The 23,263-nt window shown below is 36.5% G+C and overlaps 4 protein-coding genes across 4 annotated transcripts; all 4 read right to left on the bottom strand.

Moving 5' to 3' along the window:
- Window positions 1–108: 108 nt before the first annotated feature.
- LOC137966269 (uncharacterized) lies at window positions 109–597 on the bottom strand. Its single transcript, XM_068812845.1, has one exon. The coding sequence runs from the start codon at window positions 595–597 to the stop codon at window positions 109–111; it is 489 nt and encodes a 162-aa protein (XP_068668946.1).
- A 2,131-nt stretch (window positions 598–2,728) lies between these two features.
- LOC137965889 (V-type proton ATPase subunit E1-like) lies at window positions 2,729–9,542 on the bottom strand. The gene is made up of 6 exons (XM_068812269.1): window positions 9,304–9,542; window positions 7,977–8,077; window positions 6,870–7,026; window positions 4,278–4,474; window positions 3,018–3,117; window positions 2,729–2,920 (listed from the first exon to the last, which is right to left on the bottom strand). Exons 1-6 carry the CDS (start codon window positions 9,403–9,405, stop codon window positions 2,885–2,887), a joined length of 693 nt encoding a protein of 230 aa, XP_068668370.1. The 5' UTR covers window positions 9,406–9,542; the 3' UTR covers window positions 2,729–2,884.
- A 1,167-nt stretch (window positions 9,543–10,709) lies between these two features.
- Window positions 10,710–11,867, bottom strand: LOC137965030 (acid phosphatase 1-like). Its single transcript, XM_068811423.1, has 3 exons — window positions 11,497–11,867; window positions 11,180–11,392; window positions 10,710–11,102 (listed from the first exon to the last, which is right to left on the bottom strand). Exons 1-3 carry the CDS (start codon window positions 11,865–11,867, stop codon window positions 10,925–10,927), a joined length of 762 nt encoding a protein of 253 aa, XP_068667524.1. The 3' UTR covers window positions 10,710–10,924.
- Window positions 11,868–16,872: 5,005 nt separating this feature from the next.
- Window positions 16,873–23,263, bottom strand: LOC137966107 (proline--tRNA ligase, chloroplastic/mitochondrial). Its single transcript, XM_068812595.1, has 12 exons — window positions 23,130–23,263; window positions 22,445–22,776; window positions 22,298–22,354; window positions 21,929–22,039; window positions 21,693–21,779; window positions 21,494–21,607; window positions 21,182–21,388; window positions 18,822–18,959; window positions 18,053–18,214; window positions 17,691–17,890; window positions 17,351–17,434; window positions 16,873–17,279 (listed from the first exon to the last, which is right to left on the bottom strand). The coding sequence occupies exons 2-12, from the start codon at window positions 22,763–22,765 to the stop codon at window positions 17,138–17,140; spliced, it is 1,623 nt and encodes a 540-aa protein (XP_068668696.1). The 5' UTR covers window positions 22,766–22,776; window positions 23,130–23,263; the 3' UTR covers window positions 16,873–17,137.

Here is a 23,263-nt window from a genome sequence, read left to right as displayed (position 1 = left end):
CACAAAACAGAAGAAAAGGAAGATCATGTGCAGGGACATCTGAATTTATCAATTCCCTGGTACAAGAAACAAAAGCAAAATAACAACTAAATAAAATATGGATTAAGTTTATTCTAATACAACAGTTGCTCCCAACTCTTTGAGCTTCTCCAATATGGGATTTGCTTCCTCTTTTGTAACCCCCTTCTTCAATACAATCGGAGCCTTCTCCACCAAATCCTTCGCCTCCTTTAGCCCCAAATCTGTAAATGTCCTCACCTCCTTAATAATTTTAATCTTTGCAGCAGCATCAAATTTTTCTAGCTTTATATCAAAAGCCGTCTTCTCCGCAGCTGGTGCAGCACCAGTAGACGTTGAGGTTGAGGACCCACCAGGTGAACCTACACCAGAAGCCACAGGACCATACCTATTTACTCCCAATTTGAGTCTCAGGAGGACATTATAGTCATGAAGTTCGAGCTTATTAAAGTCGAGGAGCTCATCAGCGATCCGTTCAATTTTTTGGGTGCGGTCATCAGTAGTGGTGGAGAGGGAGTGGGAAAAGGTTCGGCCAGAGAGGAGTTTGTAGAGTGGAAATTTGGGAACCTTGAGGAGCATTCTGCAATATAAGGCTGGTCCTATTGCTGTGAGATAGGAGCGACAGAATGATAGAAGGGGGCGTTGGGTTACCTGAAATAAATAGGAACGAGTTAAGAATATATTTATCATTTCCAACTATTCAATGAACAATCACTTCTAATTTCTATAAAATTTTGAAAATATGTGGTAGATATCGAAATACATCTTCTAAGTTCTAATTGTTTTCGTAATCTAGATATCGAAATATCATAAAATAACAAAGACAACCATCATGCTTGTAGTAAAACATTGGATGGGGACTCCGATTAACTAGAAGCTCCACCTGGGATTAACTAAAATTAAAAGGTAGTGATTTCGGATTTCAAAACCCAACAGGATTTGTAAGTCAATGAATCTTTATAACAGGTTGGAACCTGACGTCTAATTTATCAAGTAGTACCAGTTCCTCCAATCTGCACTCATCAAGAAACAAGAGAGAATCTATAAACATTGATAGTAGCAGGAGAAGTAAGAAAACCGAGTTTTTGTTGTCTAAGCTTATGGTGAGAGGCTAACGCACGCATAAAGGTCAGATACATTCATGAAAGAAAATACGATAGAGCTAATGATTGCAAAGAAAGGCAAGCGTAGGCAGAAAAACCCAGAAATTGGAAGGAAAGATGATGGGGAAAATACATGGCGGAGAGAGAATTACCTGTGTCAGTGACGGAGAAGATGGATGAAACTCTGTTGCAGGTAGCCGACTTCCCGGGGCAGCACTGAAGTGGTGACTGGTGGGGGCAGAGGAGGAGGTCGGGAAGAGAGAAGGGCGGGCTGCTTAAGAATCGGAATCCTTGAAGGGTATTAGCAGAGTACTGTTCTCTCTTCGTTTATATATGAGCAACATTTCTTCTTCTACTTCCTGCATTAAAAGGTTGGAAAAAGTTATACAAAGAAAAGGGCAAAGCTGTTTACTATAATTTCAATTAAACGTTATGAAAACGTTTATTTGAAATTATGAGTGTATAAGGTTGAGCGACTGATTAATTTTGGGACGAAATTGGACTCAATCTTAACATGATATCAAAGACGTGAAGGATAGTGTTAAGAAAAGTTTTTGATTTAGAAGGATAAACAATGGGTATTTAAGTGAGTAATTATTTTGGGATGAAAACGAATTCAATCTTAATGAGAATAAGTAAAGTTGAAGATTAAACCTTGATGATGAAAAATATTGAGACCTGATCCGTAATACTATCATGTGACCCACATCAAAATTTGATTAGTATCAACCTATATGTTAATAAAACATGATTTTCCATCATTTTCTTCGAAAGATGTTGATGAATAGCTTTCCACTGAATAGAAGAGATGTAGTTACAAGACCTTCACTCAATTACACATTATCTGAACTAAATATGAGATTATCACAACTGTTTGTAGTCAGTGCAGAAAACCCTTGTCATTCCTACTACTCAACACAATCTAAATTGAATTGAGGTTGAGTTTATGGGAGTGAACATTGATAGTGTAACCCTTGTCATACAATTTTCTTGTCAGTTATTTCTCTGACCTCCTTAGGCCCTGCTATTAACTCTGTAAACAATCGAGTTTCATCAAAATTTAAAAGGAGCAAGACTTTGTTTTTGACCTGTTATTTGAATCTTTCAGGTAGGGCAATGCCCTTCAGTCAGTTCATACTGCAAAAACATATTAACCAGGTAAAACTGCCAAACCCCTGTTAACCAATGTCAACTTTGTTCCTAATTACAGGTAATGATGATCCATCCCAAGTAGGAAAGTTCTTTCTCTGACCTCCTTAGGACCTGCTATTAACTCTTTAACAATGGAGTTTCATCATAATTTAAAAGGAGCAAGACTTAGTATTTCACCTGTTATTTGAATCTTTCAGGTAGGGCAATGCCCTTCATTCAGTTCATACTGCAAAAACATATTAACCAGGTAAAACTGCCAAACCCCAGTTAACCAATGTCAACTTAAGGTTCCTAATTACAGGTAATGATGATCCATCCCAAGTAGGAAAGTTCAACTGAGTATTTTTCATCAGTATTTAAATCAGCAAGCTTTCTGAATCCAATCATCATTGGCTGGAAGTGCAAAAAAATCGAGAAAGGGGACCACCAACACTCTCCACATGTGCACAAGCTGATACAAGAGAAAGTTACATCCTTAGATAATAAAGCCTATCTCACTGCTAAAAATGGCAAGGTGGTATCAGAGTTTCAGCAGACATCTGATCAACTATGTGGGAAAAATAGTTAATCATTTATTATTACAGAAGACGGAGCATAAAGCGCACAAGCAATCATGAGCCTGGCTTCCCAAATAGGCTCTTTCGGATCTGCACAACAACAAAAAATCATCAACAGTGTCAGTAAATTGATTTGTGGTAATATTAAGGGAAGCTCTAATTAGAAATAGGTGTACGCAGTTTGTACCTCGGGCAGCTTCTGTCGGAAAACAACATCCAGTCTTGCATCAAGGGTGTTTTCACAAACAATCTTCCCATCTTGTGAAGCAAGCACGACTCCTCCGGAGCTTTAATCATTGTAAATGGTTAAAGGGTACGATTGTCAGTTGTGGAAATGCAACTCGAGAGCCGGTTGAAATTGAAAATACATTACTAATGAAATTAAAAGTAAACTCCAGAGATGGAAAAGACCAAAATGATCACCATTTTAAGCTGTCAAATTTCTTTTACTTTGTAAGTTGCTATGAGGAATTCTTGATTACAACAAGATCCCTTGCTTTTCAATATCCTAAAGAAAATAAAGGGAATTGCAAGGTGTTTCCAATTACTAAAAGACAGAAAACCGGATAAAGGAAGCAGACTGCCAGGTAGCTGACAGCAGGCAAAAAAAGCCTTTCTCACGACTCAGAGCCCTGATAGCCGGCTTGGTACAGTAAGTAGATTACAGTTTAATGAACAGACGCCTGCACATTTCTTGTCAGGTATGTTTCCTTGAATCTGGTCTGATCCCATCGCAGAAATTAATGTTTCATATATCTTCTTTTTATGTTGTAAGAAGTCCCATAATTTATTAGTAAAAGCAAAACAAAGCAAAAAAATTATTTTCAGAGTTGGGAGCCATAAAAAATTTGATATGAAAGTTAAAATCTAGAAGTACCACCCAGTACATGCTGATATGCATCACCTCATTAACTTGTTATTTCTACTTTGAGATCCTATTTTTGAGGAACACAAAGATGAAAGGAACAAATCCATGTTCAACACTAATGCAACTTTATCGGCGGTTGATGTACTTGCCAGGCAGGGAGCTACCCTACAATCGCTGGTTGTAAGGGAAATACTCCCCCAAAGTTTTATAATTTCTCCTGTTTTATTAAAACATCTTTATAAAAAAAAAACACTAATGCAACTTTCACTGGAGAGGCAGTCTTGAAGTTCCAGTTCTAATGGTTAGAATCACGATCATGTCAGTTATCTTACTTGTTTGACATGTATCAAAGTGACAAATTTGTTTTTTTTTTTTTTTTTGAATGAAGATGTATAAAGATTAACTTGTTTCAAGAAATCAGAAAACAAAACATTGAAGACTAGTCTAAGATTAATGAATATGTGGTAAGACTACTCTAAAGATTAACAAATCTCTCAGGACAGAAATATACCATTTTCGAAGAACTTAACAATGTAAAGTTAAAAGTCACCATAAAAATTCCTTAAGCTTAGAAATTACCAATAAAGTCCATGAGCATCCTGACGGCTTGGAGCAGGAGGAAGATAAGTATGAGTATCAATTGTAACTTGTGGGGCATGAACTTTTGCCTTTGCCGCATATTCATTCTTTGCTGCCTCCAAAATGGACTCAATGAGACCAAGATCAGCCTTTCTGCATCGTAATAGTACTGAGGGTTCTTTCAAACGAAGCAGGCTCTGGGGAAAAAACCATAAGAGACCTTTATCAGGAAATGAAGGTATTCAAGATTGAACTAGTTATTGAACGTTAAGTCTACACGCACAAATCCTCCATAAATTAATCTTTCATCATTATTCCAAACAACGATATACTTCAGCACTTGCAGGTTCTCTATGATTACAGTTGTGTAAATTTATCTCAAAACTTTATTTTTTTTTTAACTGATGCTGATTTTTATAAAGACAAAAGCTCAAAAGAGCATATTACAAACGAGGGTATCTCAAAACTTTATTGTTATACAGGTTTTAATCTTCAGTTGTTGAGTGCATGTCCTCATTACTTATTACTTCTAGTTATCATCCACAGATATCCAAACATGATAGACATTAGACCGCATGGTTATACAAGTATACACACAGTTCCATAATGCATTTATAAGCAACACAAAAATGACTCTCATCTTTAGGTCTTGGCTTCCAGAGTTGCTGGAATCATCAGTTTCTTTGGGTGTCTATTTCATACCAGATGAAAGGCAGCTTTTTTTGCTCTTTTGGATTGATTTGTTTAAAGTCATCTGCATCTTGTGTATACGAAAACTGTTTTTATTTGAAATGCATGTCTTCAACCTAATATTTTTTACTTTGATCTAATTTTCTAGATATTTAATAAAATTACTAGAAACTTGAAAGACATAACAAACCGCTTGTTAAGATTGAGCCCGGTTCCATCCCAAAATAACTAGCAGCTTAAGATGCTAATTTCTCAACCTTATAAACCAATCACTTTTCACAACCCACTAATACTCCCCCTCACATCCAGACTAACACATATGGATGATGGGTCTGATATGTGGAAAAAACAAATAGGTACAACTCAACGGAGCACAAACTGGGCTCAGGTCCAAGCAAATGACCTGCTCTGATACTACGTTAAGATTGGGCTCAATTCTATCCCAAAATGAATAGCCATTTAAGAGACTTATTGCTCAATCTTACAAACGAACATTTTTTCTTAACATTTATTTTCATGGGATTATTCCCACTAACACTCATTTTCACATCTAGGCTTACATATATGGACACGGGCTGAGACGTGGACACATATAAAGGGTACAAACTCAATAGAGCATAAACTTGGGCCTAAGTCCATGTAAACATCTGGCCCTTATACCATGTTAAAAGTGAGTCTTTGTTCCAACCCAAAATGACTAGCTATTTAGGAAGTCTGTTGCTCATCCTTATAACTAACAACTTTTCATAACACTTATCTATATGAGACTATTTTCACTAACACCAATGTATCAATTCATGAAAAAATCTAAAGGGCACTGAATGCATACATGTATGCAACTTGAATTTTCTATTGTGCCAAATATCATGGGCTTGAATTCCTAAACCAGTCTTCATGAATGAAAGAACTTTAAGACTACAAAAAGCTGCAAATGCATATGTTTGAACTGGATGTAGGCAGAACCTATGAACTTGCTAATTGAACAGACTTGTTTAATTCAAGTAATATAGTTGAAAAGACTTGGTTGTTATGGAAAATGGATAATTACCTAATGACTATGTGCAACTAGAATAAATAACCTATTGTTTGAGATGAAGATCCTTGTATTCCCATTCAAGACTACAATTACTAGGACGTTGCATCACATGGTGAACTATCTAAATAGGGTGTATTTCACCAAATCCATGGTGAAAGATCGTACCAATTTTAATCATCACTTTGAAAATGAAGCACATAGAGCAATGTGCCTTGGAAGTTCAGTTCCGTAGTTTTTGCAGAATAAAACAATAAAAAGAGTTGGGTAAAACTTGGTGGAGTCAAACTCATGGATGATGTTTTAGGGAGATGGGTCCAGCTGTTACAGTATCCTGAATGTGCACAAAGATGGTGGCTCCATGGCTATCTTGGGAACCAGTACATTTTATAGAGCTGTTGAGTAGCTTCGTACTAGTAATAATTTCTGGCTCTTTTGACATTCAAGATCTTTGTGAACTGAGAAGATAGACTTATTTCATACTTGTAAGCTGTTCCTAAATAAAGTACTCAGGCCACCAGCTTTGCAACATCGGTAGTCTGTTAAATACGAATGATATGTTTGGAATGAGTTTTCCCCATAGCAGATAGCATGTAAATCCTCCATTGGAGGGAAGAAAAAAAAAAGAATTCCACTAAGTAGGGTGCAATGGGATTTTGCTTCCTTTAGGTAAGAATTCTCTTTCCACCATATTACTTATGTTTATAAGGTAGAATTATCACATTCAGAACAGGCAGAACTCCACAATAGCAATTCCCAGATAAAGATTTTCAACAATGTCATTTCTAAGCAATAACATTCTTAGTGGGTGTCTGGCTTGGAGGACCACATCTATCATTACCACTAAAAGCATCACAAGACAACATTACCTGAACAATTAAATCCTTTAGAAGCTTTGCATATGCTTTTGAGTCTTTTGAGACATGTAGAAGTTCCTTTGCAGCAGCTTCCCTCATTGAATTCACAAGATCATCTTGGGCTTGCAAAACTTTAAGACGGGATGCATTGAGCTGCATTGAATACTCACTGCAAAGCAAGTTAAGTCAATTTTTTTTTTTCATTTCTCATATTGCAAAACCAAATCAGATGGATTAATACTTGAAAGAAATTGTAGACCAAAGAATTTAAAGATTCAAGCACATAATCCAAGAACGATCTGACGGATTGATAAATGTATCCATGTAGTTCATACTCTAAAAATAGAATCATTTTTTTCCTACCCCATAGAGAGCTGTTATTCACAGAACTCTCATTGGTGAGCTCTTCAGCATTTGCCTCATCATGTATGTGGGACTATCATTTATTGAGAGTCTTACAACCGCTCAATTCGATCTGCCAGCCTTCAGAGGCAATAAAACTACTTTCATATGCATCTTACAGAAAGTGTTGACAGTCAACCTTAATGCGGGACAAGGAGCAAATTTTAATAGACATATGCAAATGTCGGTTAATTGCCGGAATTAGAAAGAGAAGGAAGAAAGTAGAGAGAAAGAGAGAAGAGTTGGGAATGAGAAATTTTAAAATTTAAAATTCAAAATAGATAAGATCACTATCTGATCAAATCTATAAAATCAAGAAAGATAAATTAAAAATAAAATAAAATAAAATAATTTCTAAAAGTAATTTCAACCATACTAGGGCCTGAAGGGTATACTGGGGTCCCCACCAAACCTCCTTGAAAATTGAATAATAGAATGTTTGAGAAATACATATCCAAAAGGAAGCAACATACATAAAAGATTGCAGTAAAATGGTCAAGTAACCATAGTCAAATTAATCAAAAGAACGTTTTACCGAATCTAAAAGGACGTTCTCTAAAAAATACTGTGCAAAGCCCTAATATAGATACTATGCTATGATTTTCTGTAAAATATTCTCAAATTTGATTCTCTTACTGGATTTCAAGATTCCAACTACTGCTTTTGTCATTATAGTGGTGGAAAAAATATGTCAACAATAGGAGAACAATCACTAACATCTTTTTGCGAACTTCCACCTGCTTTTCCTTCCGTTCATACTCTTGGCGGATCTTTCGCTTTTCAGCCTCAACTAGTTGCAATTTTTCAATGTTGAATTCCTGCAGAGAAAGCAAAGTGGTTCAGAAATATGGATAAACAGTCACATGACATTCACATCCTTACCCTTACACATCTTTTTTCCTTAAACATAAGATCATCATGTTTTCAAATGAACTTCAACATGAAACTAAGACTTGCCTTTGAGAAAAGAATTTCAAAAAGCAAATTTGACTTTGATGTATGTACACAATCACAAGGAAACTGGGGACTAAAATAAAACTTATTAATTCTGTTTCATTTCCAGACCCAAATGATCTGTTATTCTGCAACAAAGAACCTCAGTAATCTCAGAAAAAAATTTGGAAACTGAACCCTTTTGTGGAAAGATTTAGCAAGTCTGTCTTGGATTGAATGGATAAACCCACTTATTGAAGACACTGTACTTCTCAGGCACCTCATGCACAACCACATACATGAGCCATGTAGCGATACACGTGTACAATCTATTGAATGTGGTCAGGTTTGAGGACTCCAAAAAGTTGGCACTCAACCATACTATGAATTTCAAGGTCATTACTCACCAGAAATTACCAAATAGTTCAAGATGAGGGAAACCAGGTTCTTTCATCACAACTATCAGAGCTAGACCATATTACAGGGCTGTAGGCTCAGTCGAGTCCTTTGATAATAAATTCAATACTAACAAGCGTATATCCACTGAATATCAACTTTAGTAAGAGTTTGGTCCACCAACCTCCGTCAAAAATAATGAACTCTAACTGAACGGAGATTCGAATAAACCAAGAGTGGAAATTCAGCGGGAAGCAAAGACATTTTCAAAGTGTTTCTTCTAAACACTTAGTTTATTTACGTCAATTAAGAAAAATTGAACCAGTCCAATACTAAATGAGTACATCACAGAAGACACAAAATGATTAGATAAGTTCGTCGTAAAGGATCCCAACCTTGAACACGAACAAGGAAATACACTTCAGCAATATAAGCTTAGCTGCTCCAAAAAGGAAATCGTACCAGTAACAAGACCATAACCGGAGGACAGAACCCATAAAATGTGGGTTCGAGTCAGTAACCCAAACAATTAGGCAAAAACAAAGGAAAACGCAAACTTCCCCGTTTTTAGGATTAAACAAAATTACCTATATACAATAACAACAGAAATGAAAAACAACCATGATCTGCATCACACCGGTTCATCAACAAAAAAACGCAACGACCCAAATTTATAAAATAAACAGAAACCCAAGAACGAAGAGCAAACAATCACCTCTTCAGCTGAAACAGAGATCTCACTAGCTTTCTCCTCCGCTTCCTGGCGGATGAACCTGACCATCTGTTGGATCTGCTTCGACACATCGGCGTCGTTCATCTTCGCTCCAACAAAACGAGCACCTCAAAAGATTTTTTGTCGGAATCAAGGCACCCTTTTTACCCTTTCTTCTCCCGTTCTCTGTTTTGGATACGAGAGACAGAGATCGGGAAGGCAAACAAAAACCAACCATACAATCAAATCAAACAAGCACGAATCCAGCTTACTACAGGTTTAGGAAAATAAATGATTCTAGAGCTGCACGGAATCGTGTGACTCTGTCCACTTGTGGCCGTGCACGTGGCTTTTAGTTTGAGATTTTAAAGATGATCACAGCCGTTGATAAAACGGTCCCACTGGTTTTTCATAGCTTGAAGACCCACTTTTTAAGTCGGGCCCATTGTAGGCTGCATTCTGTTTCGGCCCAATGGGCCATTTTTTAAAGTTTTAGATAAAGTGATACTACAGGCAACACCTTGTAAAAAACACTATATTTCACTATTGACAAAGTCTGCCACCTTTAAAGCATTCAGTTCATAAACAAAACATTGTAGATTAAATTCAGCTGACTTCCAATTTATATTTTTTAAAAAGATTATGAACAATTGCCCATCTTATCTAATATCATTATAGTAATACCTAATATAATTAAAATTAGTTTGGCAAGTTAAAAGGTGGTAAGGTTTAGTTCAACTGATTCAATTGCAGAAAGATCATATAGAGGAGGGGGGCTCCCTGTTAATGTTGAAAGATCATATAGAGGAGGGGGGCTCCTTGTTAATGTTGAAAGATCATATAGAGGAGGGGGGCTCCCTGTTAATGTAGAAAGATCATATAGAGCAGGGGGTCTCCCTGTTAATGTTGAAAGATCATATAGAGGAGGGGGGCTCCCTGTTAATGTAGAAAGATCATATAGAGGAGGGGGGCTCCCTGTTAATGTAGAAAGATCATATAGAGGAGGGGGCCTCCCTGTTAATGTAGAAAGATCATATAGAGCAGGGGGTCTCCCTGTTAATGTTGAAAGATCATTTAGAGGAGGGGGGCTCCCTGTTAATGTAGAAAGATCATATAGAGGAGGGGGGCTCCCTGTTAATGTAGAAAGATCACATAGAGGAGGGGGGCTCCCTGTTAATGTAGAAAGACCATATAGAGGAGGAGGACAGGATTGCTAACTTGGTACCAATCCTTTCATCTCCTGCCAAAATTCTAAAGAATTTAAGATAACTTGCAGAAGATCCCAATCAACTTCCCAAAATTCACAACAAAAATATTTACTATCATTATATCACTATTAATCATGGGCTGTCAAATAACATTTACCCATGAGAGGATACCCCTACAAGAGATACAGACATGTGAGGTGCAGTATTGCCTTGGTAAGGTATACATGAAAATTCATTGCATATTTGTCTGTTACAATCACTATGGACCATTGTGTTGGTTGAAGCACCTTCTTTCATGCATCAACAACTTCAGAATCTTATGTATATGTCCTAATATATGAATCAGCTCGTTTATTTGGTGAGAACCCTCCAATAAGGCCTTTGACCAATGGAGTTGCCCTCAACAGTATCCCTGCTCAGGGAACAAAATACATGGCATTTGGAAGCTTAAACGTTCTATCACCCACAAAGTCTCCCTGCAGGTCACTCCACTGGTCTCCCACATTTCCCCTGATTCTATACCCCTCTGCAGCCAACTGTTTCCTCATTTCAGATTTGAAGAACACAGCTCCCTTGCTTTTATATTCAGATTTCCTGATACACAACAAAAACTTGCTGTGAAACAAATGATTACATGAGAAGAAAAGAATTGTGGCAATGTAGCTGCATACCTTAGTATGATTCTTTCATACCCAACAAAGCCCTGGTTCTCTAGATTCTGAATGGTTGGCTTGCCCAGTGTCTCATCATCTCTTCCTGTGAGAAGAATGACCTTGAAGCCACTGTCAACCAATCTCTCAAACAAGCCAAGGACGGCTGGAATTGCAAGGCATCTCGCTCTCGTCGCCCAATTTTTAAAAGCAACGGAATCAAACGGATCCACCCTGCAAAAGAAACTTTTATGTTCTCATAGGCCATACATCAAACACCTGTACACAGGCCCTGGAACGAAAGCAGGGAAAATGAAACGGGGACGGATCTGCAATACCCATATCTTTTTCCTTGATAGTAACAGAGATTAGAGAGGCAGGTGTCGTCGACGTCGAGAATCCAAACATCCTTGCCGTCGTCGCCGGGAACTATGCCCGCCATGTACTGGTAAATCTGCTGGACGACCGTGCTAACTTCTTGATCGTACTGGCCACCGAGCATGTAGTGTTCGACGTAGAAGAAGCACTGGATGGGGACGGAGCGCCATGCAAGGACGTTGTTGGCCTCCACGCTCACTCTCCAGCTCAAGCAGTGGCCTTCGATGGGAAAGCTCGGCCTGGAAACGTGCCTGCCCTCCGTAGTCTTGGAGAAGACTGATATGAACATTAACAGAAACACCTTCCAGACTGACCTCATCAATGTAGACATTGAACTCTCAGTTGCAGTTCCTGGTATCCAGCAGACTAAGTATTATTGTTTAAATATTATTTATAAATAAAAGGGTGCATAAAAATCAGTAAATAACTGCTTAAAATCATCAAATAATCATAGAAAACTTAAGACATAAAAAATTATAATCTATAAAAATATTAAAAATCATATAATTAATTAATTTATCTTTAAAAATTCAAAATTGAGCTGTTCTTCTACATTTATACAAAAATAATAATTAAGTACTCGTAGAGAAAACTATCATATGCTAATTAAGTAAAATTACTTAATCTAATTGTAATATTTTTATTAGAAAAATAAAGTTAGTAATAACCTAAAAACACCTTTTTCAATTTCTTTTCCTAAAAAAAACTAGAAAACCCTAATCAACTTATTTTCCTCAGTGTTGGACCGATAACTTGAATAAACCTTTTCAATTTCTAAAACCGATTAAATAGATCACAAAAGCCCTAGTACAAGACTCAAGTTCCAAATGACCCAGGTCAACAATAACGAACCTCATTTTAAAACATTGTTTTTAAATTTAAATTTTTATTTTTATTTTTAATCTTGTCTCCAACACTCTAGACACTATTTGAATGGAGACTATAGAAGTGTTCATGCTAGGGGACTCATGTCCACAAATCGAAGATTGCATAGGATTCCATCAATGGTCACATTTCCAATCCCACTACCCCAAACAAACCCTAACTTTATGTACTTGCCAAATATGCCAAAGATCTTGTAGTAAGACTCTTCAACTAAGCACTCAACTATCTCTACTCCAATACCATTGATACATGCATTTTGATGCACAAAGATTGCTTTATCTTTCTCCATGGCAGGCCCCTCTCCCAACTTGCATGGAAAACCGACTAGGGTTATTGGGAAGATGATCATATCCTACTGAGACATCCACTAAGAGAATACCTTTATTAGAAGAAAAAAGTATTTAAAATAACTGATGTTACCCTCTCTTTTGGTTTCTTTTCTCCTTTCTCTCGCTCAATAGTTTTATGCAAATAACTCATTAGTTGAGACTCGATTGAGATTAGGTTTAAGAAGAAAGTCTCATGCGGAGCTTAGCTAATGCAATAAAAATGTTTGTTCTATAGTGATATAGTATGTTAAGATGATATCATGAGGTGTATAAGAGCTTAGCTAATGCAATAAAAATAAAAATGTTTGTTCTATAGTGATATAGTATGTTAAGATGATATCATGTGATGTATTGAGGAGTATAGACCCGTTATAATAGATAAATATACGGTTTTTAGGTATCTGACACTGATGGAATGAACTATTGCTCAATGCAAGACTAAAAGAGAAAAGAAGAGGAAAGAAATGAGTTCAAAAGAATTGCTTAGGAAGAAAAACACACTCTAAAAGAGAATAGGAGAGGAAAGAAATGAGTTCAAAAGAATTGCTTAGGAAGAAAAACACACTCTAAAAGAGAATAGGAGAGGAAAGAAATGAGTTCAAAAGAATTGCTTAGGAAGAAAAACACACTCAATAGATATACCAATTGTCGAGACCAAGTAGCAAAGGAGGAAGTTGTTGGCAAGAAGACGATGACTTCTCTGCGACGATAATATGTTTATGAAGGTGAAACTACAAAGAGCCTTTGAGGATGAACCTAGAACAAGGGTCATCCATTTATAGGGAGAATGGTGAGCTTGAGTAAGTGGCATTAGGAGAAAAAAAATGCATATAATACAAGAGAAAGAAGAAAGAGAGAAATGGATTGCTTGTAGTGGGGAAGACTGAAGGAAACCAGGTGCTCCACTTACAAGTCACACTATCCATTCAAAAAAAAAAACTATCACAATGATACATAGAATATTTGCTTTGACAAGGAACCTCAACTGATGTGGATAATTCATGAAAACTCGGTCACTCTCTCTCTCTCTCTCCTTCTTTCCCTGGGATTAGGTGAAATAAAATATTATATGGGACCAACTCCATAGAGTTGCATCATAGAATATTATCTATATAAGGCATGTTGTATGGATTGGAAGCTTCAATATTATATAAAAATTATTCTTTTAAATAGTTAACATCGATTATGTGGGCAATATAGGTTAATGTTTTCATATAAGGATAAAAAGTTTAGGAAAAAATATAAAAAATAGGATTTAAGTTATTTTATGTAAATTAACAGTTAAACTAAAATTGGAAGGAAGGACCCAGTTTTTATGGACTTGAATTAATTTTCAATTTTTAAAATTATTTTACGTAAATTTAAACAGTTACATTAAAAAACGGGTGCACCTAACTTATATCGACTTGAGTTTAGTTTTTTTCTCTCTAGTAATGATATGAAAAAAATTATTTTTTAGTTTCTTAAGACAAAATCTCCTTTTCATAATTCTTGAATGATGTGAGTGATCAAAGTTGACCACTAAACATATTAATTAGGTCCCACCTATGAGAAGAGTCAATGGCTTGATAAAATACAAAATCCATCCATATTCGACATTAAAAAATAATTATTTTGAGTAAAATTGGTGGACTTCACATTTTAAAAAGTTGGTAGACTTTTGAGCTTTATACTCTCATCTAGGCCATTCATTTTGTGTACCCATGTTGGAACCAATGTTATTGGATCAAAGGGTCCATTTTATTCCATCATCCAATAAAAAAGCAAACCATGTCATACTCAAATTCTTTAGTGGCTCTCCACTTTTGTGAAGAGGGTGCTACTTGCAAGACCATGATTGGACATTTGTGACAGTGCTTGCCTACCCTAATTTGGGGTTAATTTTCTCCATAAGATTGGGTGATGCATGGTTGGTCATAAATGGAAGTAGGTGGCTAAGTGCATGAGTGAATCAAGTGAAAAAAGGCCACTCCACTTGGAAAAAAATCAGGAATCTTCTCTAAAGATTGTTTGTCCTAGGAATAATGTTAGTGGGAGTGGAAGAAAATGTATGTAACAAGGTTTGTAGAAAAATAGTAGTAGTGAGACTTAGTTAAATTAAACTCGATTAAATCGAACATTTCAATCTTCTTTTGAAATTTAAAAATTTGAAGTAATTTACCCTAGATAAGCAACTTAATTGTGTAAAATTTTGAAATCATTTTTTTTCAGAAATTAAAACATCATCTGAGGCACTCAAACGCTAGAACGAACGAAAAAAGGTAACTTTTTTTTTTCAAAAAGAAACTAAAAAAGGCCGCCGCAATGTTACCTCCGTTCAAGTTACCTTTACAAAAGAAAAATCGATATTAGAGTAGCTGGTTATGGTAATTAAGACGTAACAACAATTAATAATAACATTTTCGCTCCTTAAAAGTTTGGAGAAGTTTTGTCATTCTCTATACTATATATTTATAATTTTTTTGCTTAAACTATTTTCATTTATAAATATAATATATATTTATTTTGTAGCTAATGATGGTATACATTTATTATTAAACTAATAAAAAAATTCCATTTTTATGAAATGATAATAATTTTGAATTAGGTTAAAACTTCAAATGGCAACATAGCCTTTTAAAATTGTCAAAGATGTTGCAAAGGTGTTTGTTACCTATTTCTTCACTAATCCAATCGTTAGGAAAAACCATTAGAATGACAAAAGCTAAAGCTAAGGAAGCAATAAATTGTAAATTTTAAAGAGAAAAGCAAAAAAGGGCACTAGTACACAAATTTCAAACCTAAAATCATTCATGTCTACCATTCCCACAAATCAAATGCTTTTGATCTTGTTTGCCTCCATTTTTTGCCGACAAAAGAAGATAGCTATCAAATATAGCTTGTGTACCTTCACATATAAAGCATATTGGGAGCTCAAGTGACCACTTCATGTTTGGCACCAGCAAGCAGTTTTAAAAGAGCTTAATAATATTTTTTAATAATTATTTTATAATTGAAAAAAATAGAAAAATACCTAAAAACTTTTTTTTTTCTTAAATATATCAATTATTTTAATATCAGAGTTAATAAAATAGAATTCTGAAAGCATCACAGAAGAAATTCAGACCAAGATTAGGTAGAACTTCTTCCACAAGGTGGAGACAAAACTTTTAAGACTAAGCCACCCATTCCTTACCTGGCCTTCCCCTTCCAACCTGCTTGAAAAGTCATGTGATAACTGCATCTCCAAAAGCAAGTGGGTTTGGGGCGAAGGCATAGAAAAACCATCCTCTGTCTTGAGAAATTTCCATCAACCTGCTGATGACATAGATGTGACCCATGTTAAAGAAGCAGCTCCCATACAGGGTCTTTTCAGCCTTTCTTGACTGCCCCATACACACAATTATCAAAGGGACTTCAAAGTAATCAAATGGACTTCTTCTAAAGTCTCCCCCCCCCCCCTAAAAAAATAAATAAATCGGGTACATGCCAAGAGAGATTCTGGGACTGGATTTGATCATGGGGATGACTAATTAGGGAATAACTAGCCAGAATGATGTTTTGTAAATGAAATCATCTATCCTTTTTATGGTTCTTAAGGAACCATTTGTACTGCTATAAGAAAACAAAATAATAGAAAACTCATTCTCACTTTGATGTATTTTTTCATTAAAAAAATTTCTGTTTAAAAACTTATCTTTTGATAGGTTTTCTTAAATTTGTACCTTCTTGGTTTATTTTCCTACTGTTTCTTATTTGAAGAATAAGAAACTTATTTTCTCCTACTCCCAAACTTTTTTGGAACAAGAGAAACTCAGGTGAAAATTATTTTTTAGCCCCTAAAAGCAGCACAAATACTAAAAAAAAATAGTTTGGACTATTTTCTTCTAGTTTCCTATTGGCACACACACACGGTAAGCTGTAAATACCTTGCTTGCAAAAAAAATAATGACATAAAGTAAAACCCATTTCAAGCCAAATGTTCTTAGACCCCTTTCAGCAATAACTAAGAAGGATATAAAACATTAGCCTCAATTATCCGGTTACTTGCTACAGCATTGCAATCAAATAACTCATGGATAACAAGGAAACTATAGTAATTGTTCTTGTCTAGAACTGTTGTCAAATGAAGGGGCTCTTTCTTGTAGCACATATATAGAGCACAACTAAACTTTTATTTTCTTTTTCTGATTATACAGTGCATATATATTAAATTTTCTCAGTGACACTAAATAATTTTTTGAGTGAAATACAACATGTTCTTCTAATAACACTAATTGACAATGACTAAAATTACAAAAGAAAGTCTTTTGGATGTGGAGCCAAGAAAAAAGAGAAACGTAGATCTTCAGCTCCAAAGAATCAGATAAATATCCTACAGAAGAAGAAATCATGTACAACTTCCTAGTTAGTAAGATTTTGCAAATATTGCAACTTCATCAGCTGCATTTCCTGTCATCAAGCATCTTTTGGGCCCTGGTGGCTGTTCGAAAGGAAAACACCTGATAGTTGCACCAGTCTCTTCCTTCACCTTTAACTCGTCTGCATCACTGTACCATCAAAAGTGCCTTCAGTTGAAGTTTGGTTTGAACAGAAACAATAAAGGTGGAGATTGAAATACCTCGCAGACCAAGGACCTCTTGCCCACTTTCCTTCAGAGATTGCTGCCTTAAGCTCATCATAAGAGCTCACATCCACAATGTTACTGTATCAAGAAACCCCATTAATATCAGCAATGAGGTTTTTTTCATTTCACACAATAAATAACAATGATCCTTTTCAAGGTAATAGGTGCAGTTTTCATTCAAAAGCCTATATGTTTAACAGTTAAGCCAACCAAATATTCAAGGATGTGTATATTGAACCAGCTACTCAGATTTTAACTACCATAAATTTATTTCTAGCTTTATAAAAAGTTTGTTAATCTGATAGTATCAAGGTCTTTGACATAGAATATGTACCTGTCTCGAAATGAAGTAGCCTTATCTAAAAGAGCTGACTGGATATCATCCAACTTTTGTCGAACTTCAACTTCTAAAATTGAGGGCTCCATTGAAATTCCAAAAACCTTTCCTTGCTTTCCAGGAATATCTCTCCTAGAAAGAACAACAGTTCCACTAGAAACATCACGTGGTCCAATTTCAATTCTCAAAGGAACACCCTAGAGAAATAACAGTTAGCTTATGGACAAACTTACGAACTAATCTAGCAATTGAGTGTGAGTAATGTAGTTCTTTGGTTAACTGCTGTTATCTCACAAGGAAAGAAAACACAAACAAAAACAAAAACAAAAAAAGGAAAAAAAATAGAGAGAATGACATACTTTCATCTCCCAGAAATTAAATTTCCATCCTGGAGTCCTCTGTTCTGAGTTGTCAATTTTTACTTTGAAACTAGCTCCTTTCAGTACTCTTTCAACTAATGCTGCAGCATCTAGAACCCCTGTCTTCTCCTCATCAGTCTTCCAGATTGGCACTACTACCACCTTATAATAGATCCAACCAGAAGATACGTGTTTAACAAAGTATACTCCATTCTATTTTCATAAACATTGACAAATTCATTTAAAAAATAAACATTGATAAACACATCAATAAGTGTAATAAACCTAGGGTGCAAGTTCGCAATCCATCCAATTTCAACTAATGAAATACAACAAGCATTCACAATCAACGAAGAAAAAAATGACTATGATTCCTAATAAGAATAAAAAATAAAAAAAAGCCTGTCACTTTTAAATTGCAATTTAACAAAATGGAATGAAGAGTTGACCAACTGTTTCTTTCCTTACACTTAAAACAACAGTGACTAAAACATAAATCAAAATTTGAGGAGTTCCAAAATATACAATAAGTAACCTGAATCCACATAAACTATCATATTGAATCAATTAGAAATCCAGAACACACCAACTTTGTTACAATGGTTATTTGCCTCATACAACTCAATTATTGACATGAAAACAGACTTTAACTATGCATAACAAGCTGTAGGTTAGACTAGCATCTATTTGGAACAAGATAACAGTTATTGCCAGACTGAAACAATCATTTTCTCTATAGTCTACCAAACATAGATAACAGCATCTCTACCTGAACAGGGGCTATCCTTGGAGGTAGCATTAAGCCACTATCATCTCCATGTGTCATGATAATACCTCCAATAAAACGGGTGCTGATAGCCCATGATGTCTGCCACACATGTTGTCTTTGTCCGTTTTCATCAGTATACTGGTCAGTTGCAGAGAAAGAATCAGATATTAGTTAGCTAACACAAAAATCAAAACATTCAAAACAAATGAAACAGCGCCTTTTAATGCAAGACAACAGACTCTTTAAACTGACTTGAAACCAACAAATTAAACAACACACCATACATTCTTGAAAGATACTAATGATGAAAATTGTTAAAACATTCAACATAGATCTAGGATTATAAAGATCACATGCTTATTACTTGAGAAGAGATATCTACTTATTTGGGGTTGACCTGAACACAATTTTAACAAAAACAATCACCTAACATCCCAAATTATGTTTTGTCCTTTTTGCCTTGCCCTACTTTTGTATGTAAAGCATTGAATAAGATGAAAAGAAGGTATCTATGGAGGGGATCAAGTGATACATTTAAATATCACCTGGTCAGATGGGATGAAGTTTGTCTACCAAAGAGATTGGGTGGACTGGGGATTCGGAAAACAAAATAAATGAACCAAGTTTTGCTCTTTAAATGGTTATGGAAGTTCAACACTAATTCTTCTAATATATGGAAAGATATGATTCGTGTCAAGCTGGGTTGGAACTCTCCAAGGTGGATGTCTGGTGGAAATCGGAGATGACTGTCCTCAATATGGAGATCATTGTACCCACTTCTCCAAAAAAATTCCTCAACCAGTACATTCTATGTTGGAAATGGTAGATCACTTAAATTTTGGAATGATTTGTGGACAAGGCAAGAGCCTTTGCGGAATTCCTTCAGGAATCTATTCCTCCTTTTTACACAAAGGGAGATGTCAGTTGCCGATGCTTTTGAGGGGGGGAGGGGGGCCTAAACCTGCACCCTCGAAGGGGCCTTTCAGACTCAAGGCCTTGGAAGCGAGTAGTTTATTGGACTCGAATTCTGTCAAAATGAGACCTTCCGATGCGGACAAGCTTATTTGGTGACCTGACAAAAACGGCACATTTTCCGTTTCATCTGCATACAGTTACATTAATGGCTGGGATTCAACGTAAAGGGAGCATGATATCCACTTTGTAGGGTGTCTTTGCACACCTCCAAAGATAAAATTCTTCCATGTGGAGCGCTTGCCAGAGTAAGATTCTCACGGCTGATGTGCTTAGTAGAAGGGGACACCCATCTATTGACCCCCTCTATCCTTTTTGCAACACTGAAGCTGAAAACTCCAGTCATATTCTTCTACATTGCTCATTCTCATGGATTGTGTGGACCTTTGTTCTATGCAAGTTGGGGCTGCAATTTTGTATATCAACTGATCTGATCTCTTTCAGCAAGTCGACCGTTGGCTTCCCCCTTCTTGGTCTTGAAAAATTCATGATCTCCGCTTGTGCCAGTTTCGTACCGTGGGGGCTTTGGAATGAGCGCAATCGAAGGAGGTTCGATGCTAAAAGTTAATCAGAAGTAAGAGTAGCGAACAGGGTGTCAAGGCAAATATCCTCTTGGCTTTTAACTAAGAAGTTTTTTCCCTCATTCAAAGGAACCTCTATCCGTGATAACTGGAGTATTTTGGCAAGGATGCACTTTGGGATCAAGGCTCCAGCAATGCAAGAGTGGACCCCCCCCTGAAGTTGGTTACCTAAAGTTGAATTTTGAAGGCTCTTCTCTCGGCAATCCGGGGATCGCTAGTTTTGGGAGAGTTATTTCGGATCTATCAGGCAATCAATGTTTCTCTTATGCCGGCCCGTTAGGCATTTCTGATTCTACGTCGGCTAAGCTCTATGGCCTCCTCAATGGGCTTCGCATTTTCAGAGACAATTGTAGTGGTCTCATTCACATTGAAAGAGACTTGAAGGTGGTCATTGGATGGTGTGAGCGTACTTCCCCTCCACCGTGGCGCCATTGGGACATCTTTCGGGAGATTTTTTATATTGCCTCACTACTCTCTTGTATTTGGTCTCACATTCCGAGATTTGCAAATTCGGCTGCAGATGTGCTAGCCAAACAGGGAGCGTCCCTGCAATCTCTTGTTGTGAGGGATCTGCTCCCTCTTCCTTTGTAATTTTCTCTTGTTAATATAAATACATCTTTATAAAACAAAAAAACAAAAACAATCACCTATCTCCTGTAATCAAAATAGATTTTATTTTCCTCTGTTTTATTCCATAGTTCTCTAACCTGCCATTTCAAAATAAAAGCAGATCATGACTTAATATTTTTCTGAACCAGCAAAAACTAAAATAAATAAAACAGATTAATAACAAAGTAAAGGGACAACCTGAGTGCCAAATGCTTGAGAGAAATTTTGGCCAAGATTGTGGCTAGTTCCTGCTTGTAAAGCCTTTCGATCACCCATCATCGCTTCAATTGTATATGTTCTAGAAGCACCAGCAAATGTTTCTGCCCTCGACTTTCGCCCAGTAATAACTGGTATTGCAGTTTGCTCATAAGCAAATTTCTCATAGACAGCAATCATTTGTAGTGCCTGGAGCAAAGCAACACCAACATAATTTACAAGTCTCTCATGACGATTCCGGACCAAAAAATGTTATAACAACAAACAATGAAGTCTGATGATAGCCACAGAAACCTCTTTTTCTGCCTCTTCTGCAGTTGCATGAGCTGTGTGGCCCTCCTGCCACAGAAATTCAAGGGTCCGCACAAATGGTTTTGTACGCATTTCCCACCGTGTCACATTTGCCCACTAGAAACATGAAACTGCAAATTACCAAATAACTCACCATTTAAAAAGGGTGCAAAGTCAGAAATGTGCAATACTGTGATTTCACCTGATTCACCATGAGTGGAAGATCACGGTAACTATGGATCCACTGAGTGAACATATGATTCACAATTGTTTCACTGGTAGGTCGGACCTGTTTCCCTCAAATAGCAAAAGAATAGAAGCATTCACGAATTAGAATCAGCAATCACAAGCATATAAGAGAAATCGATAGGTGTTATTTCATTAATAAAAACAATCGGGATGGTAGGCATTAGATTTTGAAGCTCCAAAGGTGCTTACCACAAGTTTCTCTTCAAGTTCCTTTCCACCTCCAATAGTGACGAGTGCTAATTCAGGACTAAAACCTTCAACATGGCTGGCTTCTTTCTCTATGAAAGAATATGGTATAAACTGCATGTGGGATGCAAAAGAGATTATAAGACCCATTATAACCAGGTCCACCTTTGCTCTCTTCATCAAAAACTAAAAAAGTTCCAAAGTAGCTCCAAGAACACAAACTTCAGAATCTCATGAAGAATGGGCTTAACATGGTTCCCTGTTCAAATTTCACTACAGTATTGAATAAGAAGAAAGGGTAATATAGTCTACCAAGCACCCAACCTACCTTAAGTCAAAACTTAGAAAATGAAAACTATAAAGCAGCCAAACCTGAGGGAAATACATGTTGCTGTGACCAGTTTCCTTAAACTTCACATTCAAATACTCCTACAAGAGCAAAAACCAAAGAAACAAATAATTGAATTGGTTAATACATCCTTCCAGAAAAAAACTAATCTAAGTAGTGCATAAAGCTACCTGTATAGCTTCCCAGATAGCATAACCATAAGGGCGAATAACCATGGTCCCACGGACAGGACCATAGTCGGCAAGTTCAGCTGAAGCAATTACATCCAGATACCACGCATTGAAGTCCTCCGAACGTGGAGTTATAAATCCCTCCTTGTCTTTGTTGGCATCTTTGACTTTTGGGGTCTGATGCTGCGTGGATAAATTGCTGGCAACTGAAGCTGACAGCTTTCGAGGGAAACGGAAAATAGACAAGGACGGAGAGCGAAGAGAAATTGAAGTAGAGCTGAAGAGAGTGTGAGTCAGGGAAGGCAGCCTCAGAGCCCCCATTAGAGCTCCGCCTGCAAGGAGTTCACCCCTCAATCGTAAAAAAATGCTTCCATGACCATTCTGTAAACTTTTCATATACAAGTCATTTTCGATTAAAATACTCCTCAGGAAAATATGAGTTTTCCAAGAAATAAAACGAAATTTTTTACACACATTCAAACAACATATGACAGCATAGGTGAAGTGATTGCATTAGCTTACAAGCCTGAATGGTATCAAAGAATTGCATTTTCGAATCTTCAGGTACAATGAATAATCCAGAGAAAGTAAACTTCGATAGAAAAGGAAAAATATAAAACAATGATAGACTTAGAAGAGGAAAAAAAATCCAGAAAAGGAAGGTTAACGAAGAATCAAACTTTACGTCGCTGAGAGTTGTGTTCGATAGCGAAGATTCGCCTGTTAAGTGCAAAAACTGTAAAACGAGAAGCGAAGGCGATCCTGGAAGCCACACTGAGAGAGCGAGCGGACGAGGGGAGTAGGCGTTGCCGTTTTCAT

The sequence above is a fragment of the Aristolochia californica genome, unplaced genomic scaffold (assembly GCF_029961685.1).
Source record: "Aristolochia californica isolate CCGP_79_NKW_82.1479 unplaced genomic scaffold, dmAriCali1.0.hap1 SCAF_5, whole genome shotgun sequence".
Taxonomy (NCBI): Eukaryota; Viridiplantae; Streptophyta; class Magnoliopsida; order Piperales; family Aristolochiaceae; genus Aristolochia; species Aristolochia californica.
Note: the sequence above shows the minus strand (reverse complement) of the source record. Positions and strands in the feature narration are given on the sequence as shown.

Coding starts and splice junctions, on each gene's coding strand:
- LOC137966269 (XM_068812845.1), bottom strand. CDS start 597: ATGCTCCTCAAGGTTCCCAAATTTCCACTCTACAAACTCCTCTCTGGC.
- LOC137965889 (XM_068812269.1), bottom strand. CDS start 9,405: ATGAACGACGCCGATGTGTCGAAGCAGATCCAACAGATGGTCAGGTTC. Junction 8,078..9,303: donor TCTCTGTTTCAGCTGAAGAG/GTGATTGTTTGC, acceptor CTTTCTCTGCAG/GAATTCAACATTGAAAAATT. Junction 4,475..6,869: donor TAAAGGATTTAATTGTTCAG/GTAATGTTGTCT, acceptor TTTTTTCCCCAG/AGCCTGCTTCGTTTGAAAGA.
- LOC137965030 (XM_068811423.1), bottom strand. CDS start 11,867: ATGTCTACATTGATGAGGTCAGTCTGGAAGGTGTTTCTGTTAATGTTC. Junction 11,393..11,496: donor TATCAAGGAAAAAGATATGG/GTATTGCAGATC, acceptor TTTCTTTTGCAG/GGTGGATCCGTTTGATTCCG. Junction 11,103..11,179: donor TATGAAAGAATCATACTAAG/GTATGCAGCTAC, acceptor GTTGTGTATCAG/GAAATCTGAATATAAAAGCA.
- LOC137966107 (XM_068812595.1), bottom strand. CDS start 22,765: ATGGGGGCTCTGAGGCTGCCTTCCCTGACTCACACTCTCTTCAGCTCT. Junction 21,389..21,493: donor CAGAAGAGGCAGAAAAAGAG/GTTTCTGTGGCT, acceptor GCTTTGCTCCAG/GCACTACAAATGATTGCTGT. Junction 17,435..17,690: donor GCTACTTCATTTCGAGACAG/GTACATATTCTA, acceptor TTCTTGATACAG/TAACATTGTGGATGTGAGCT.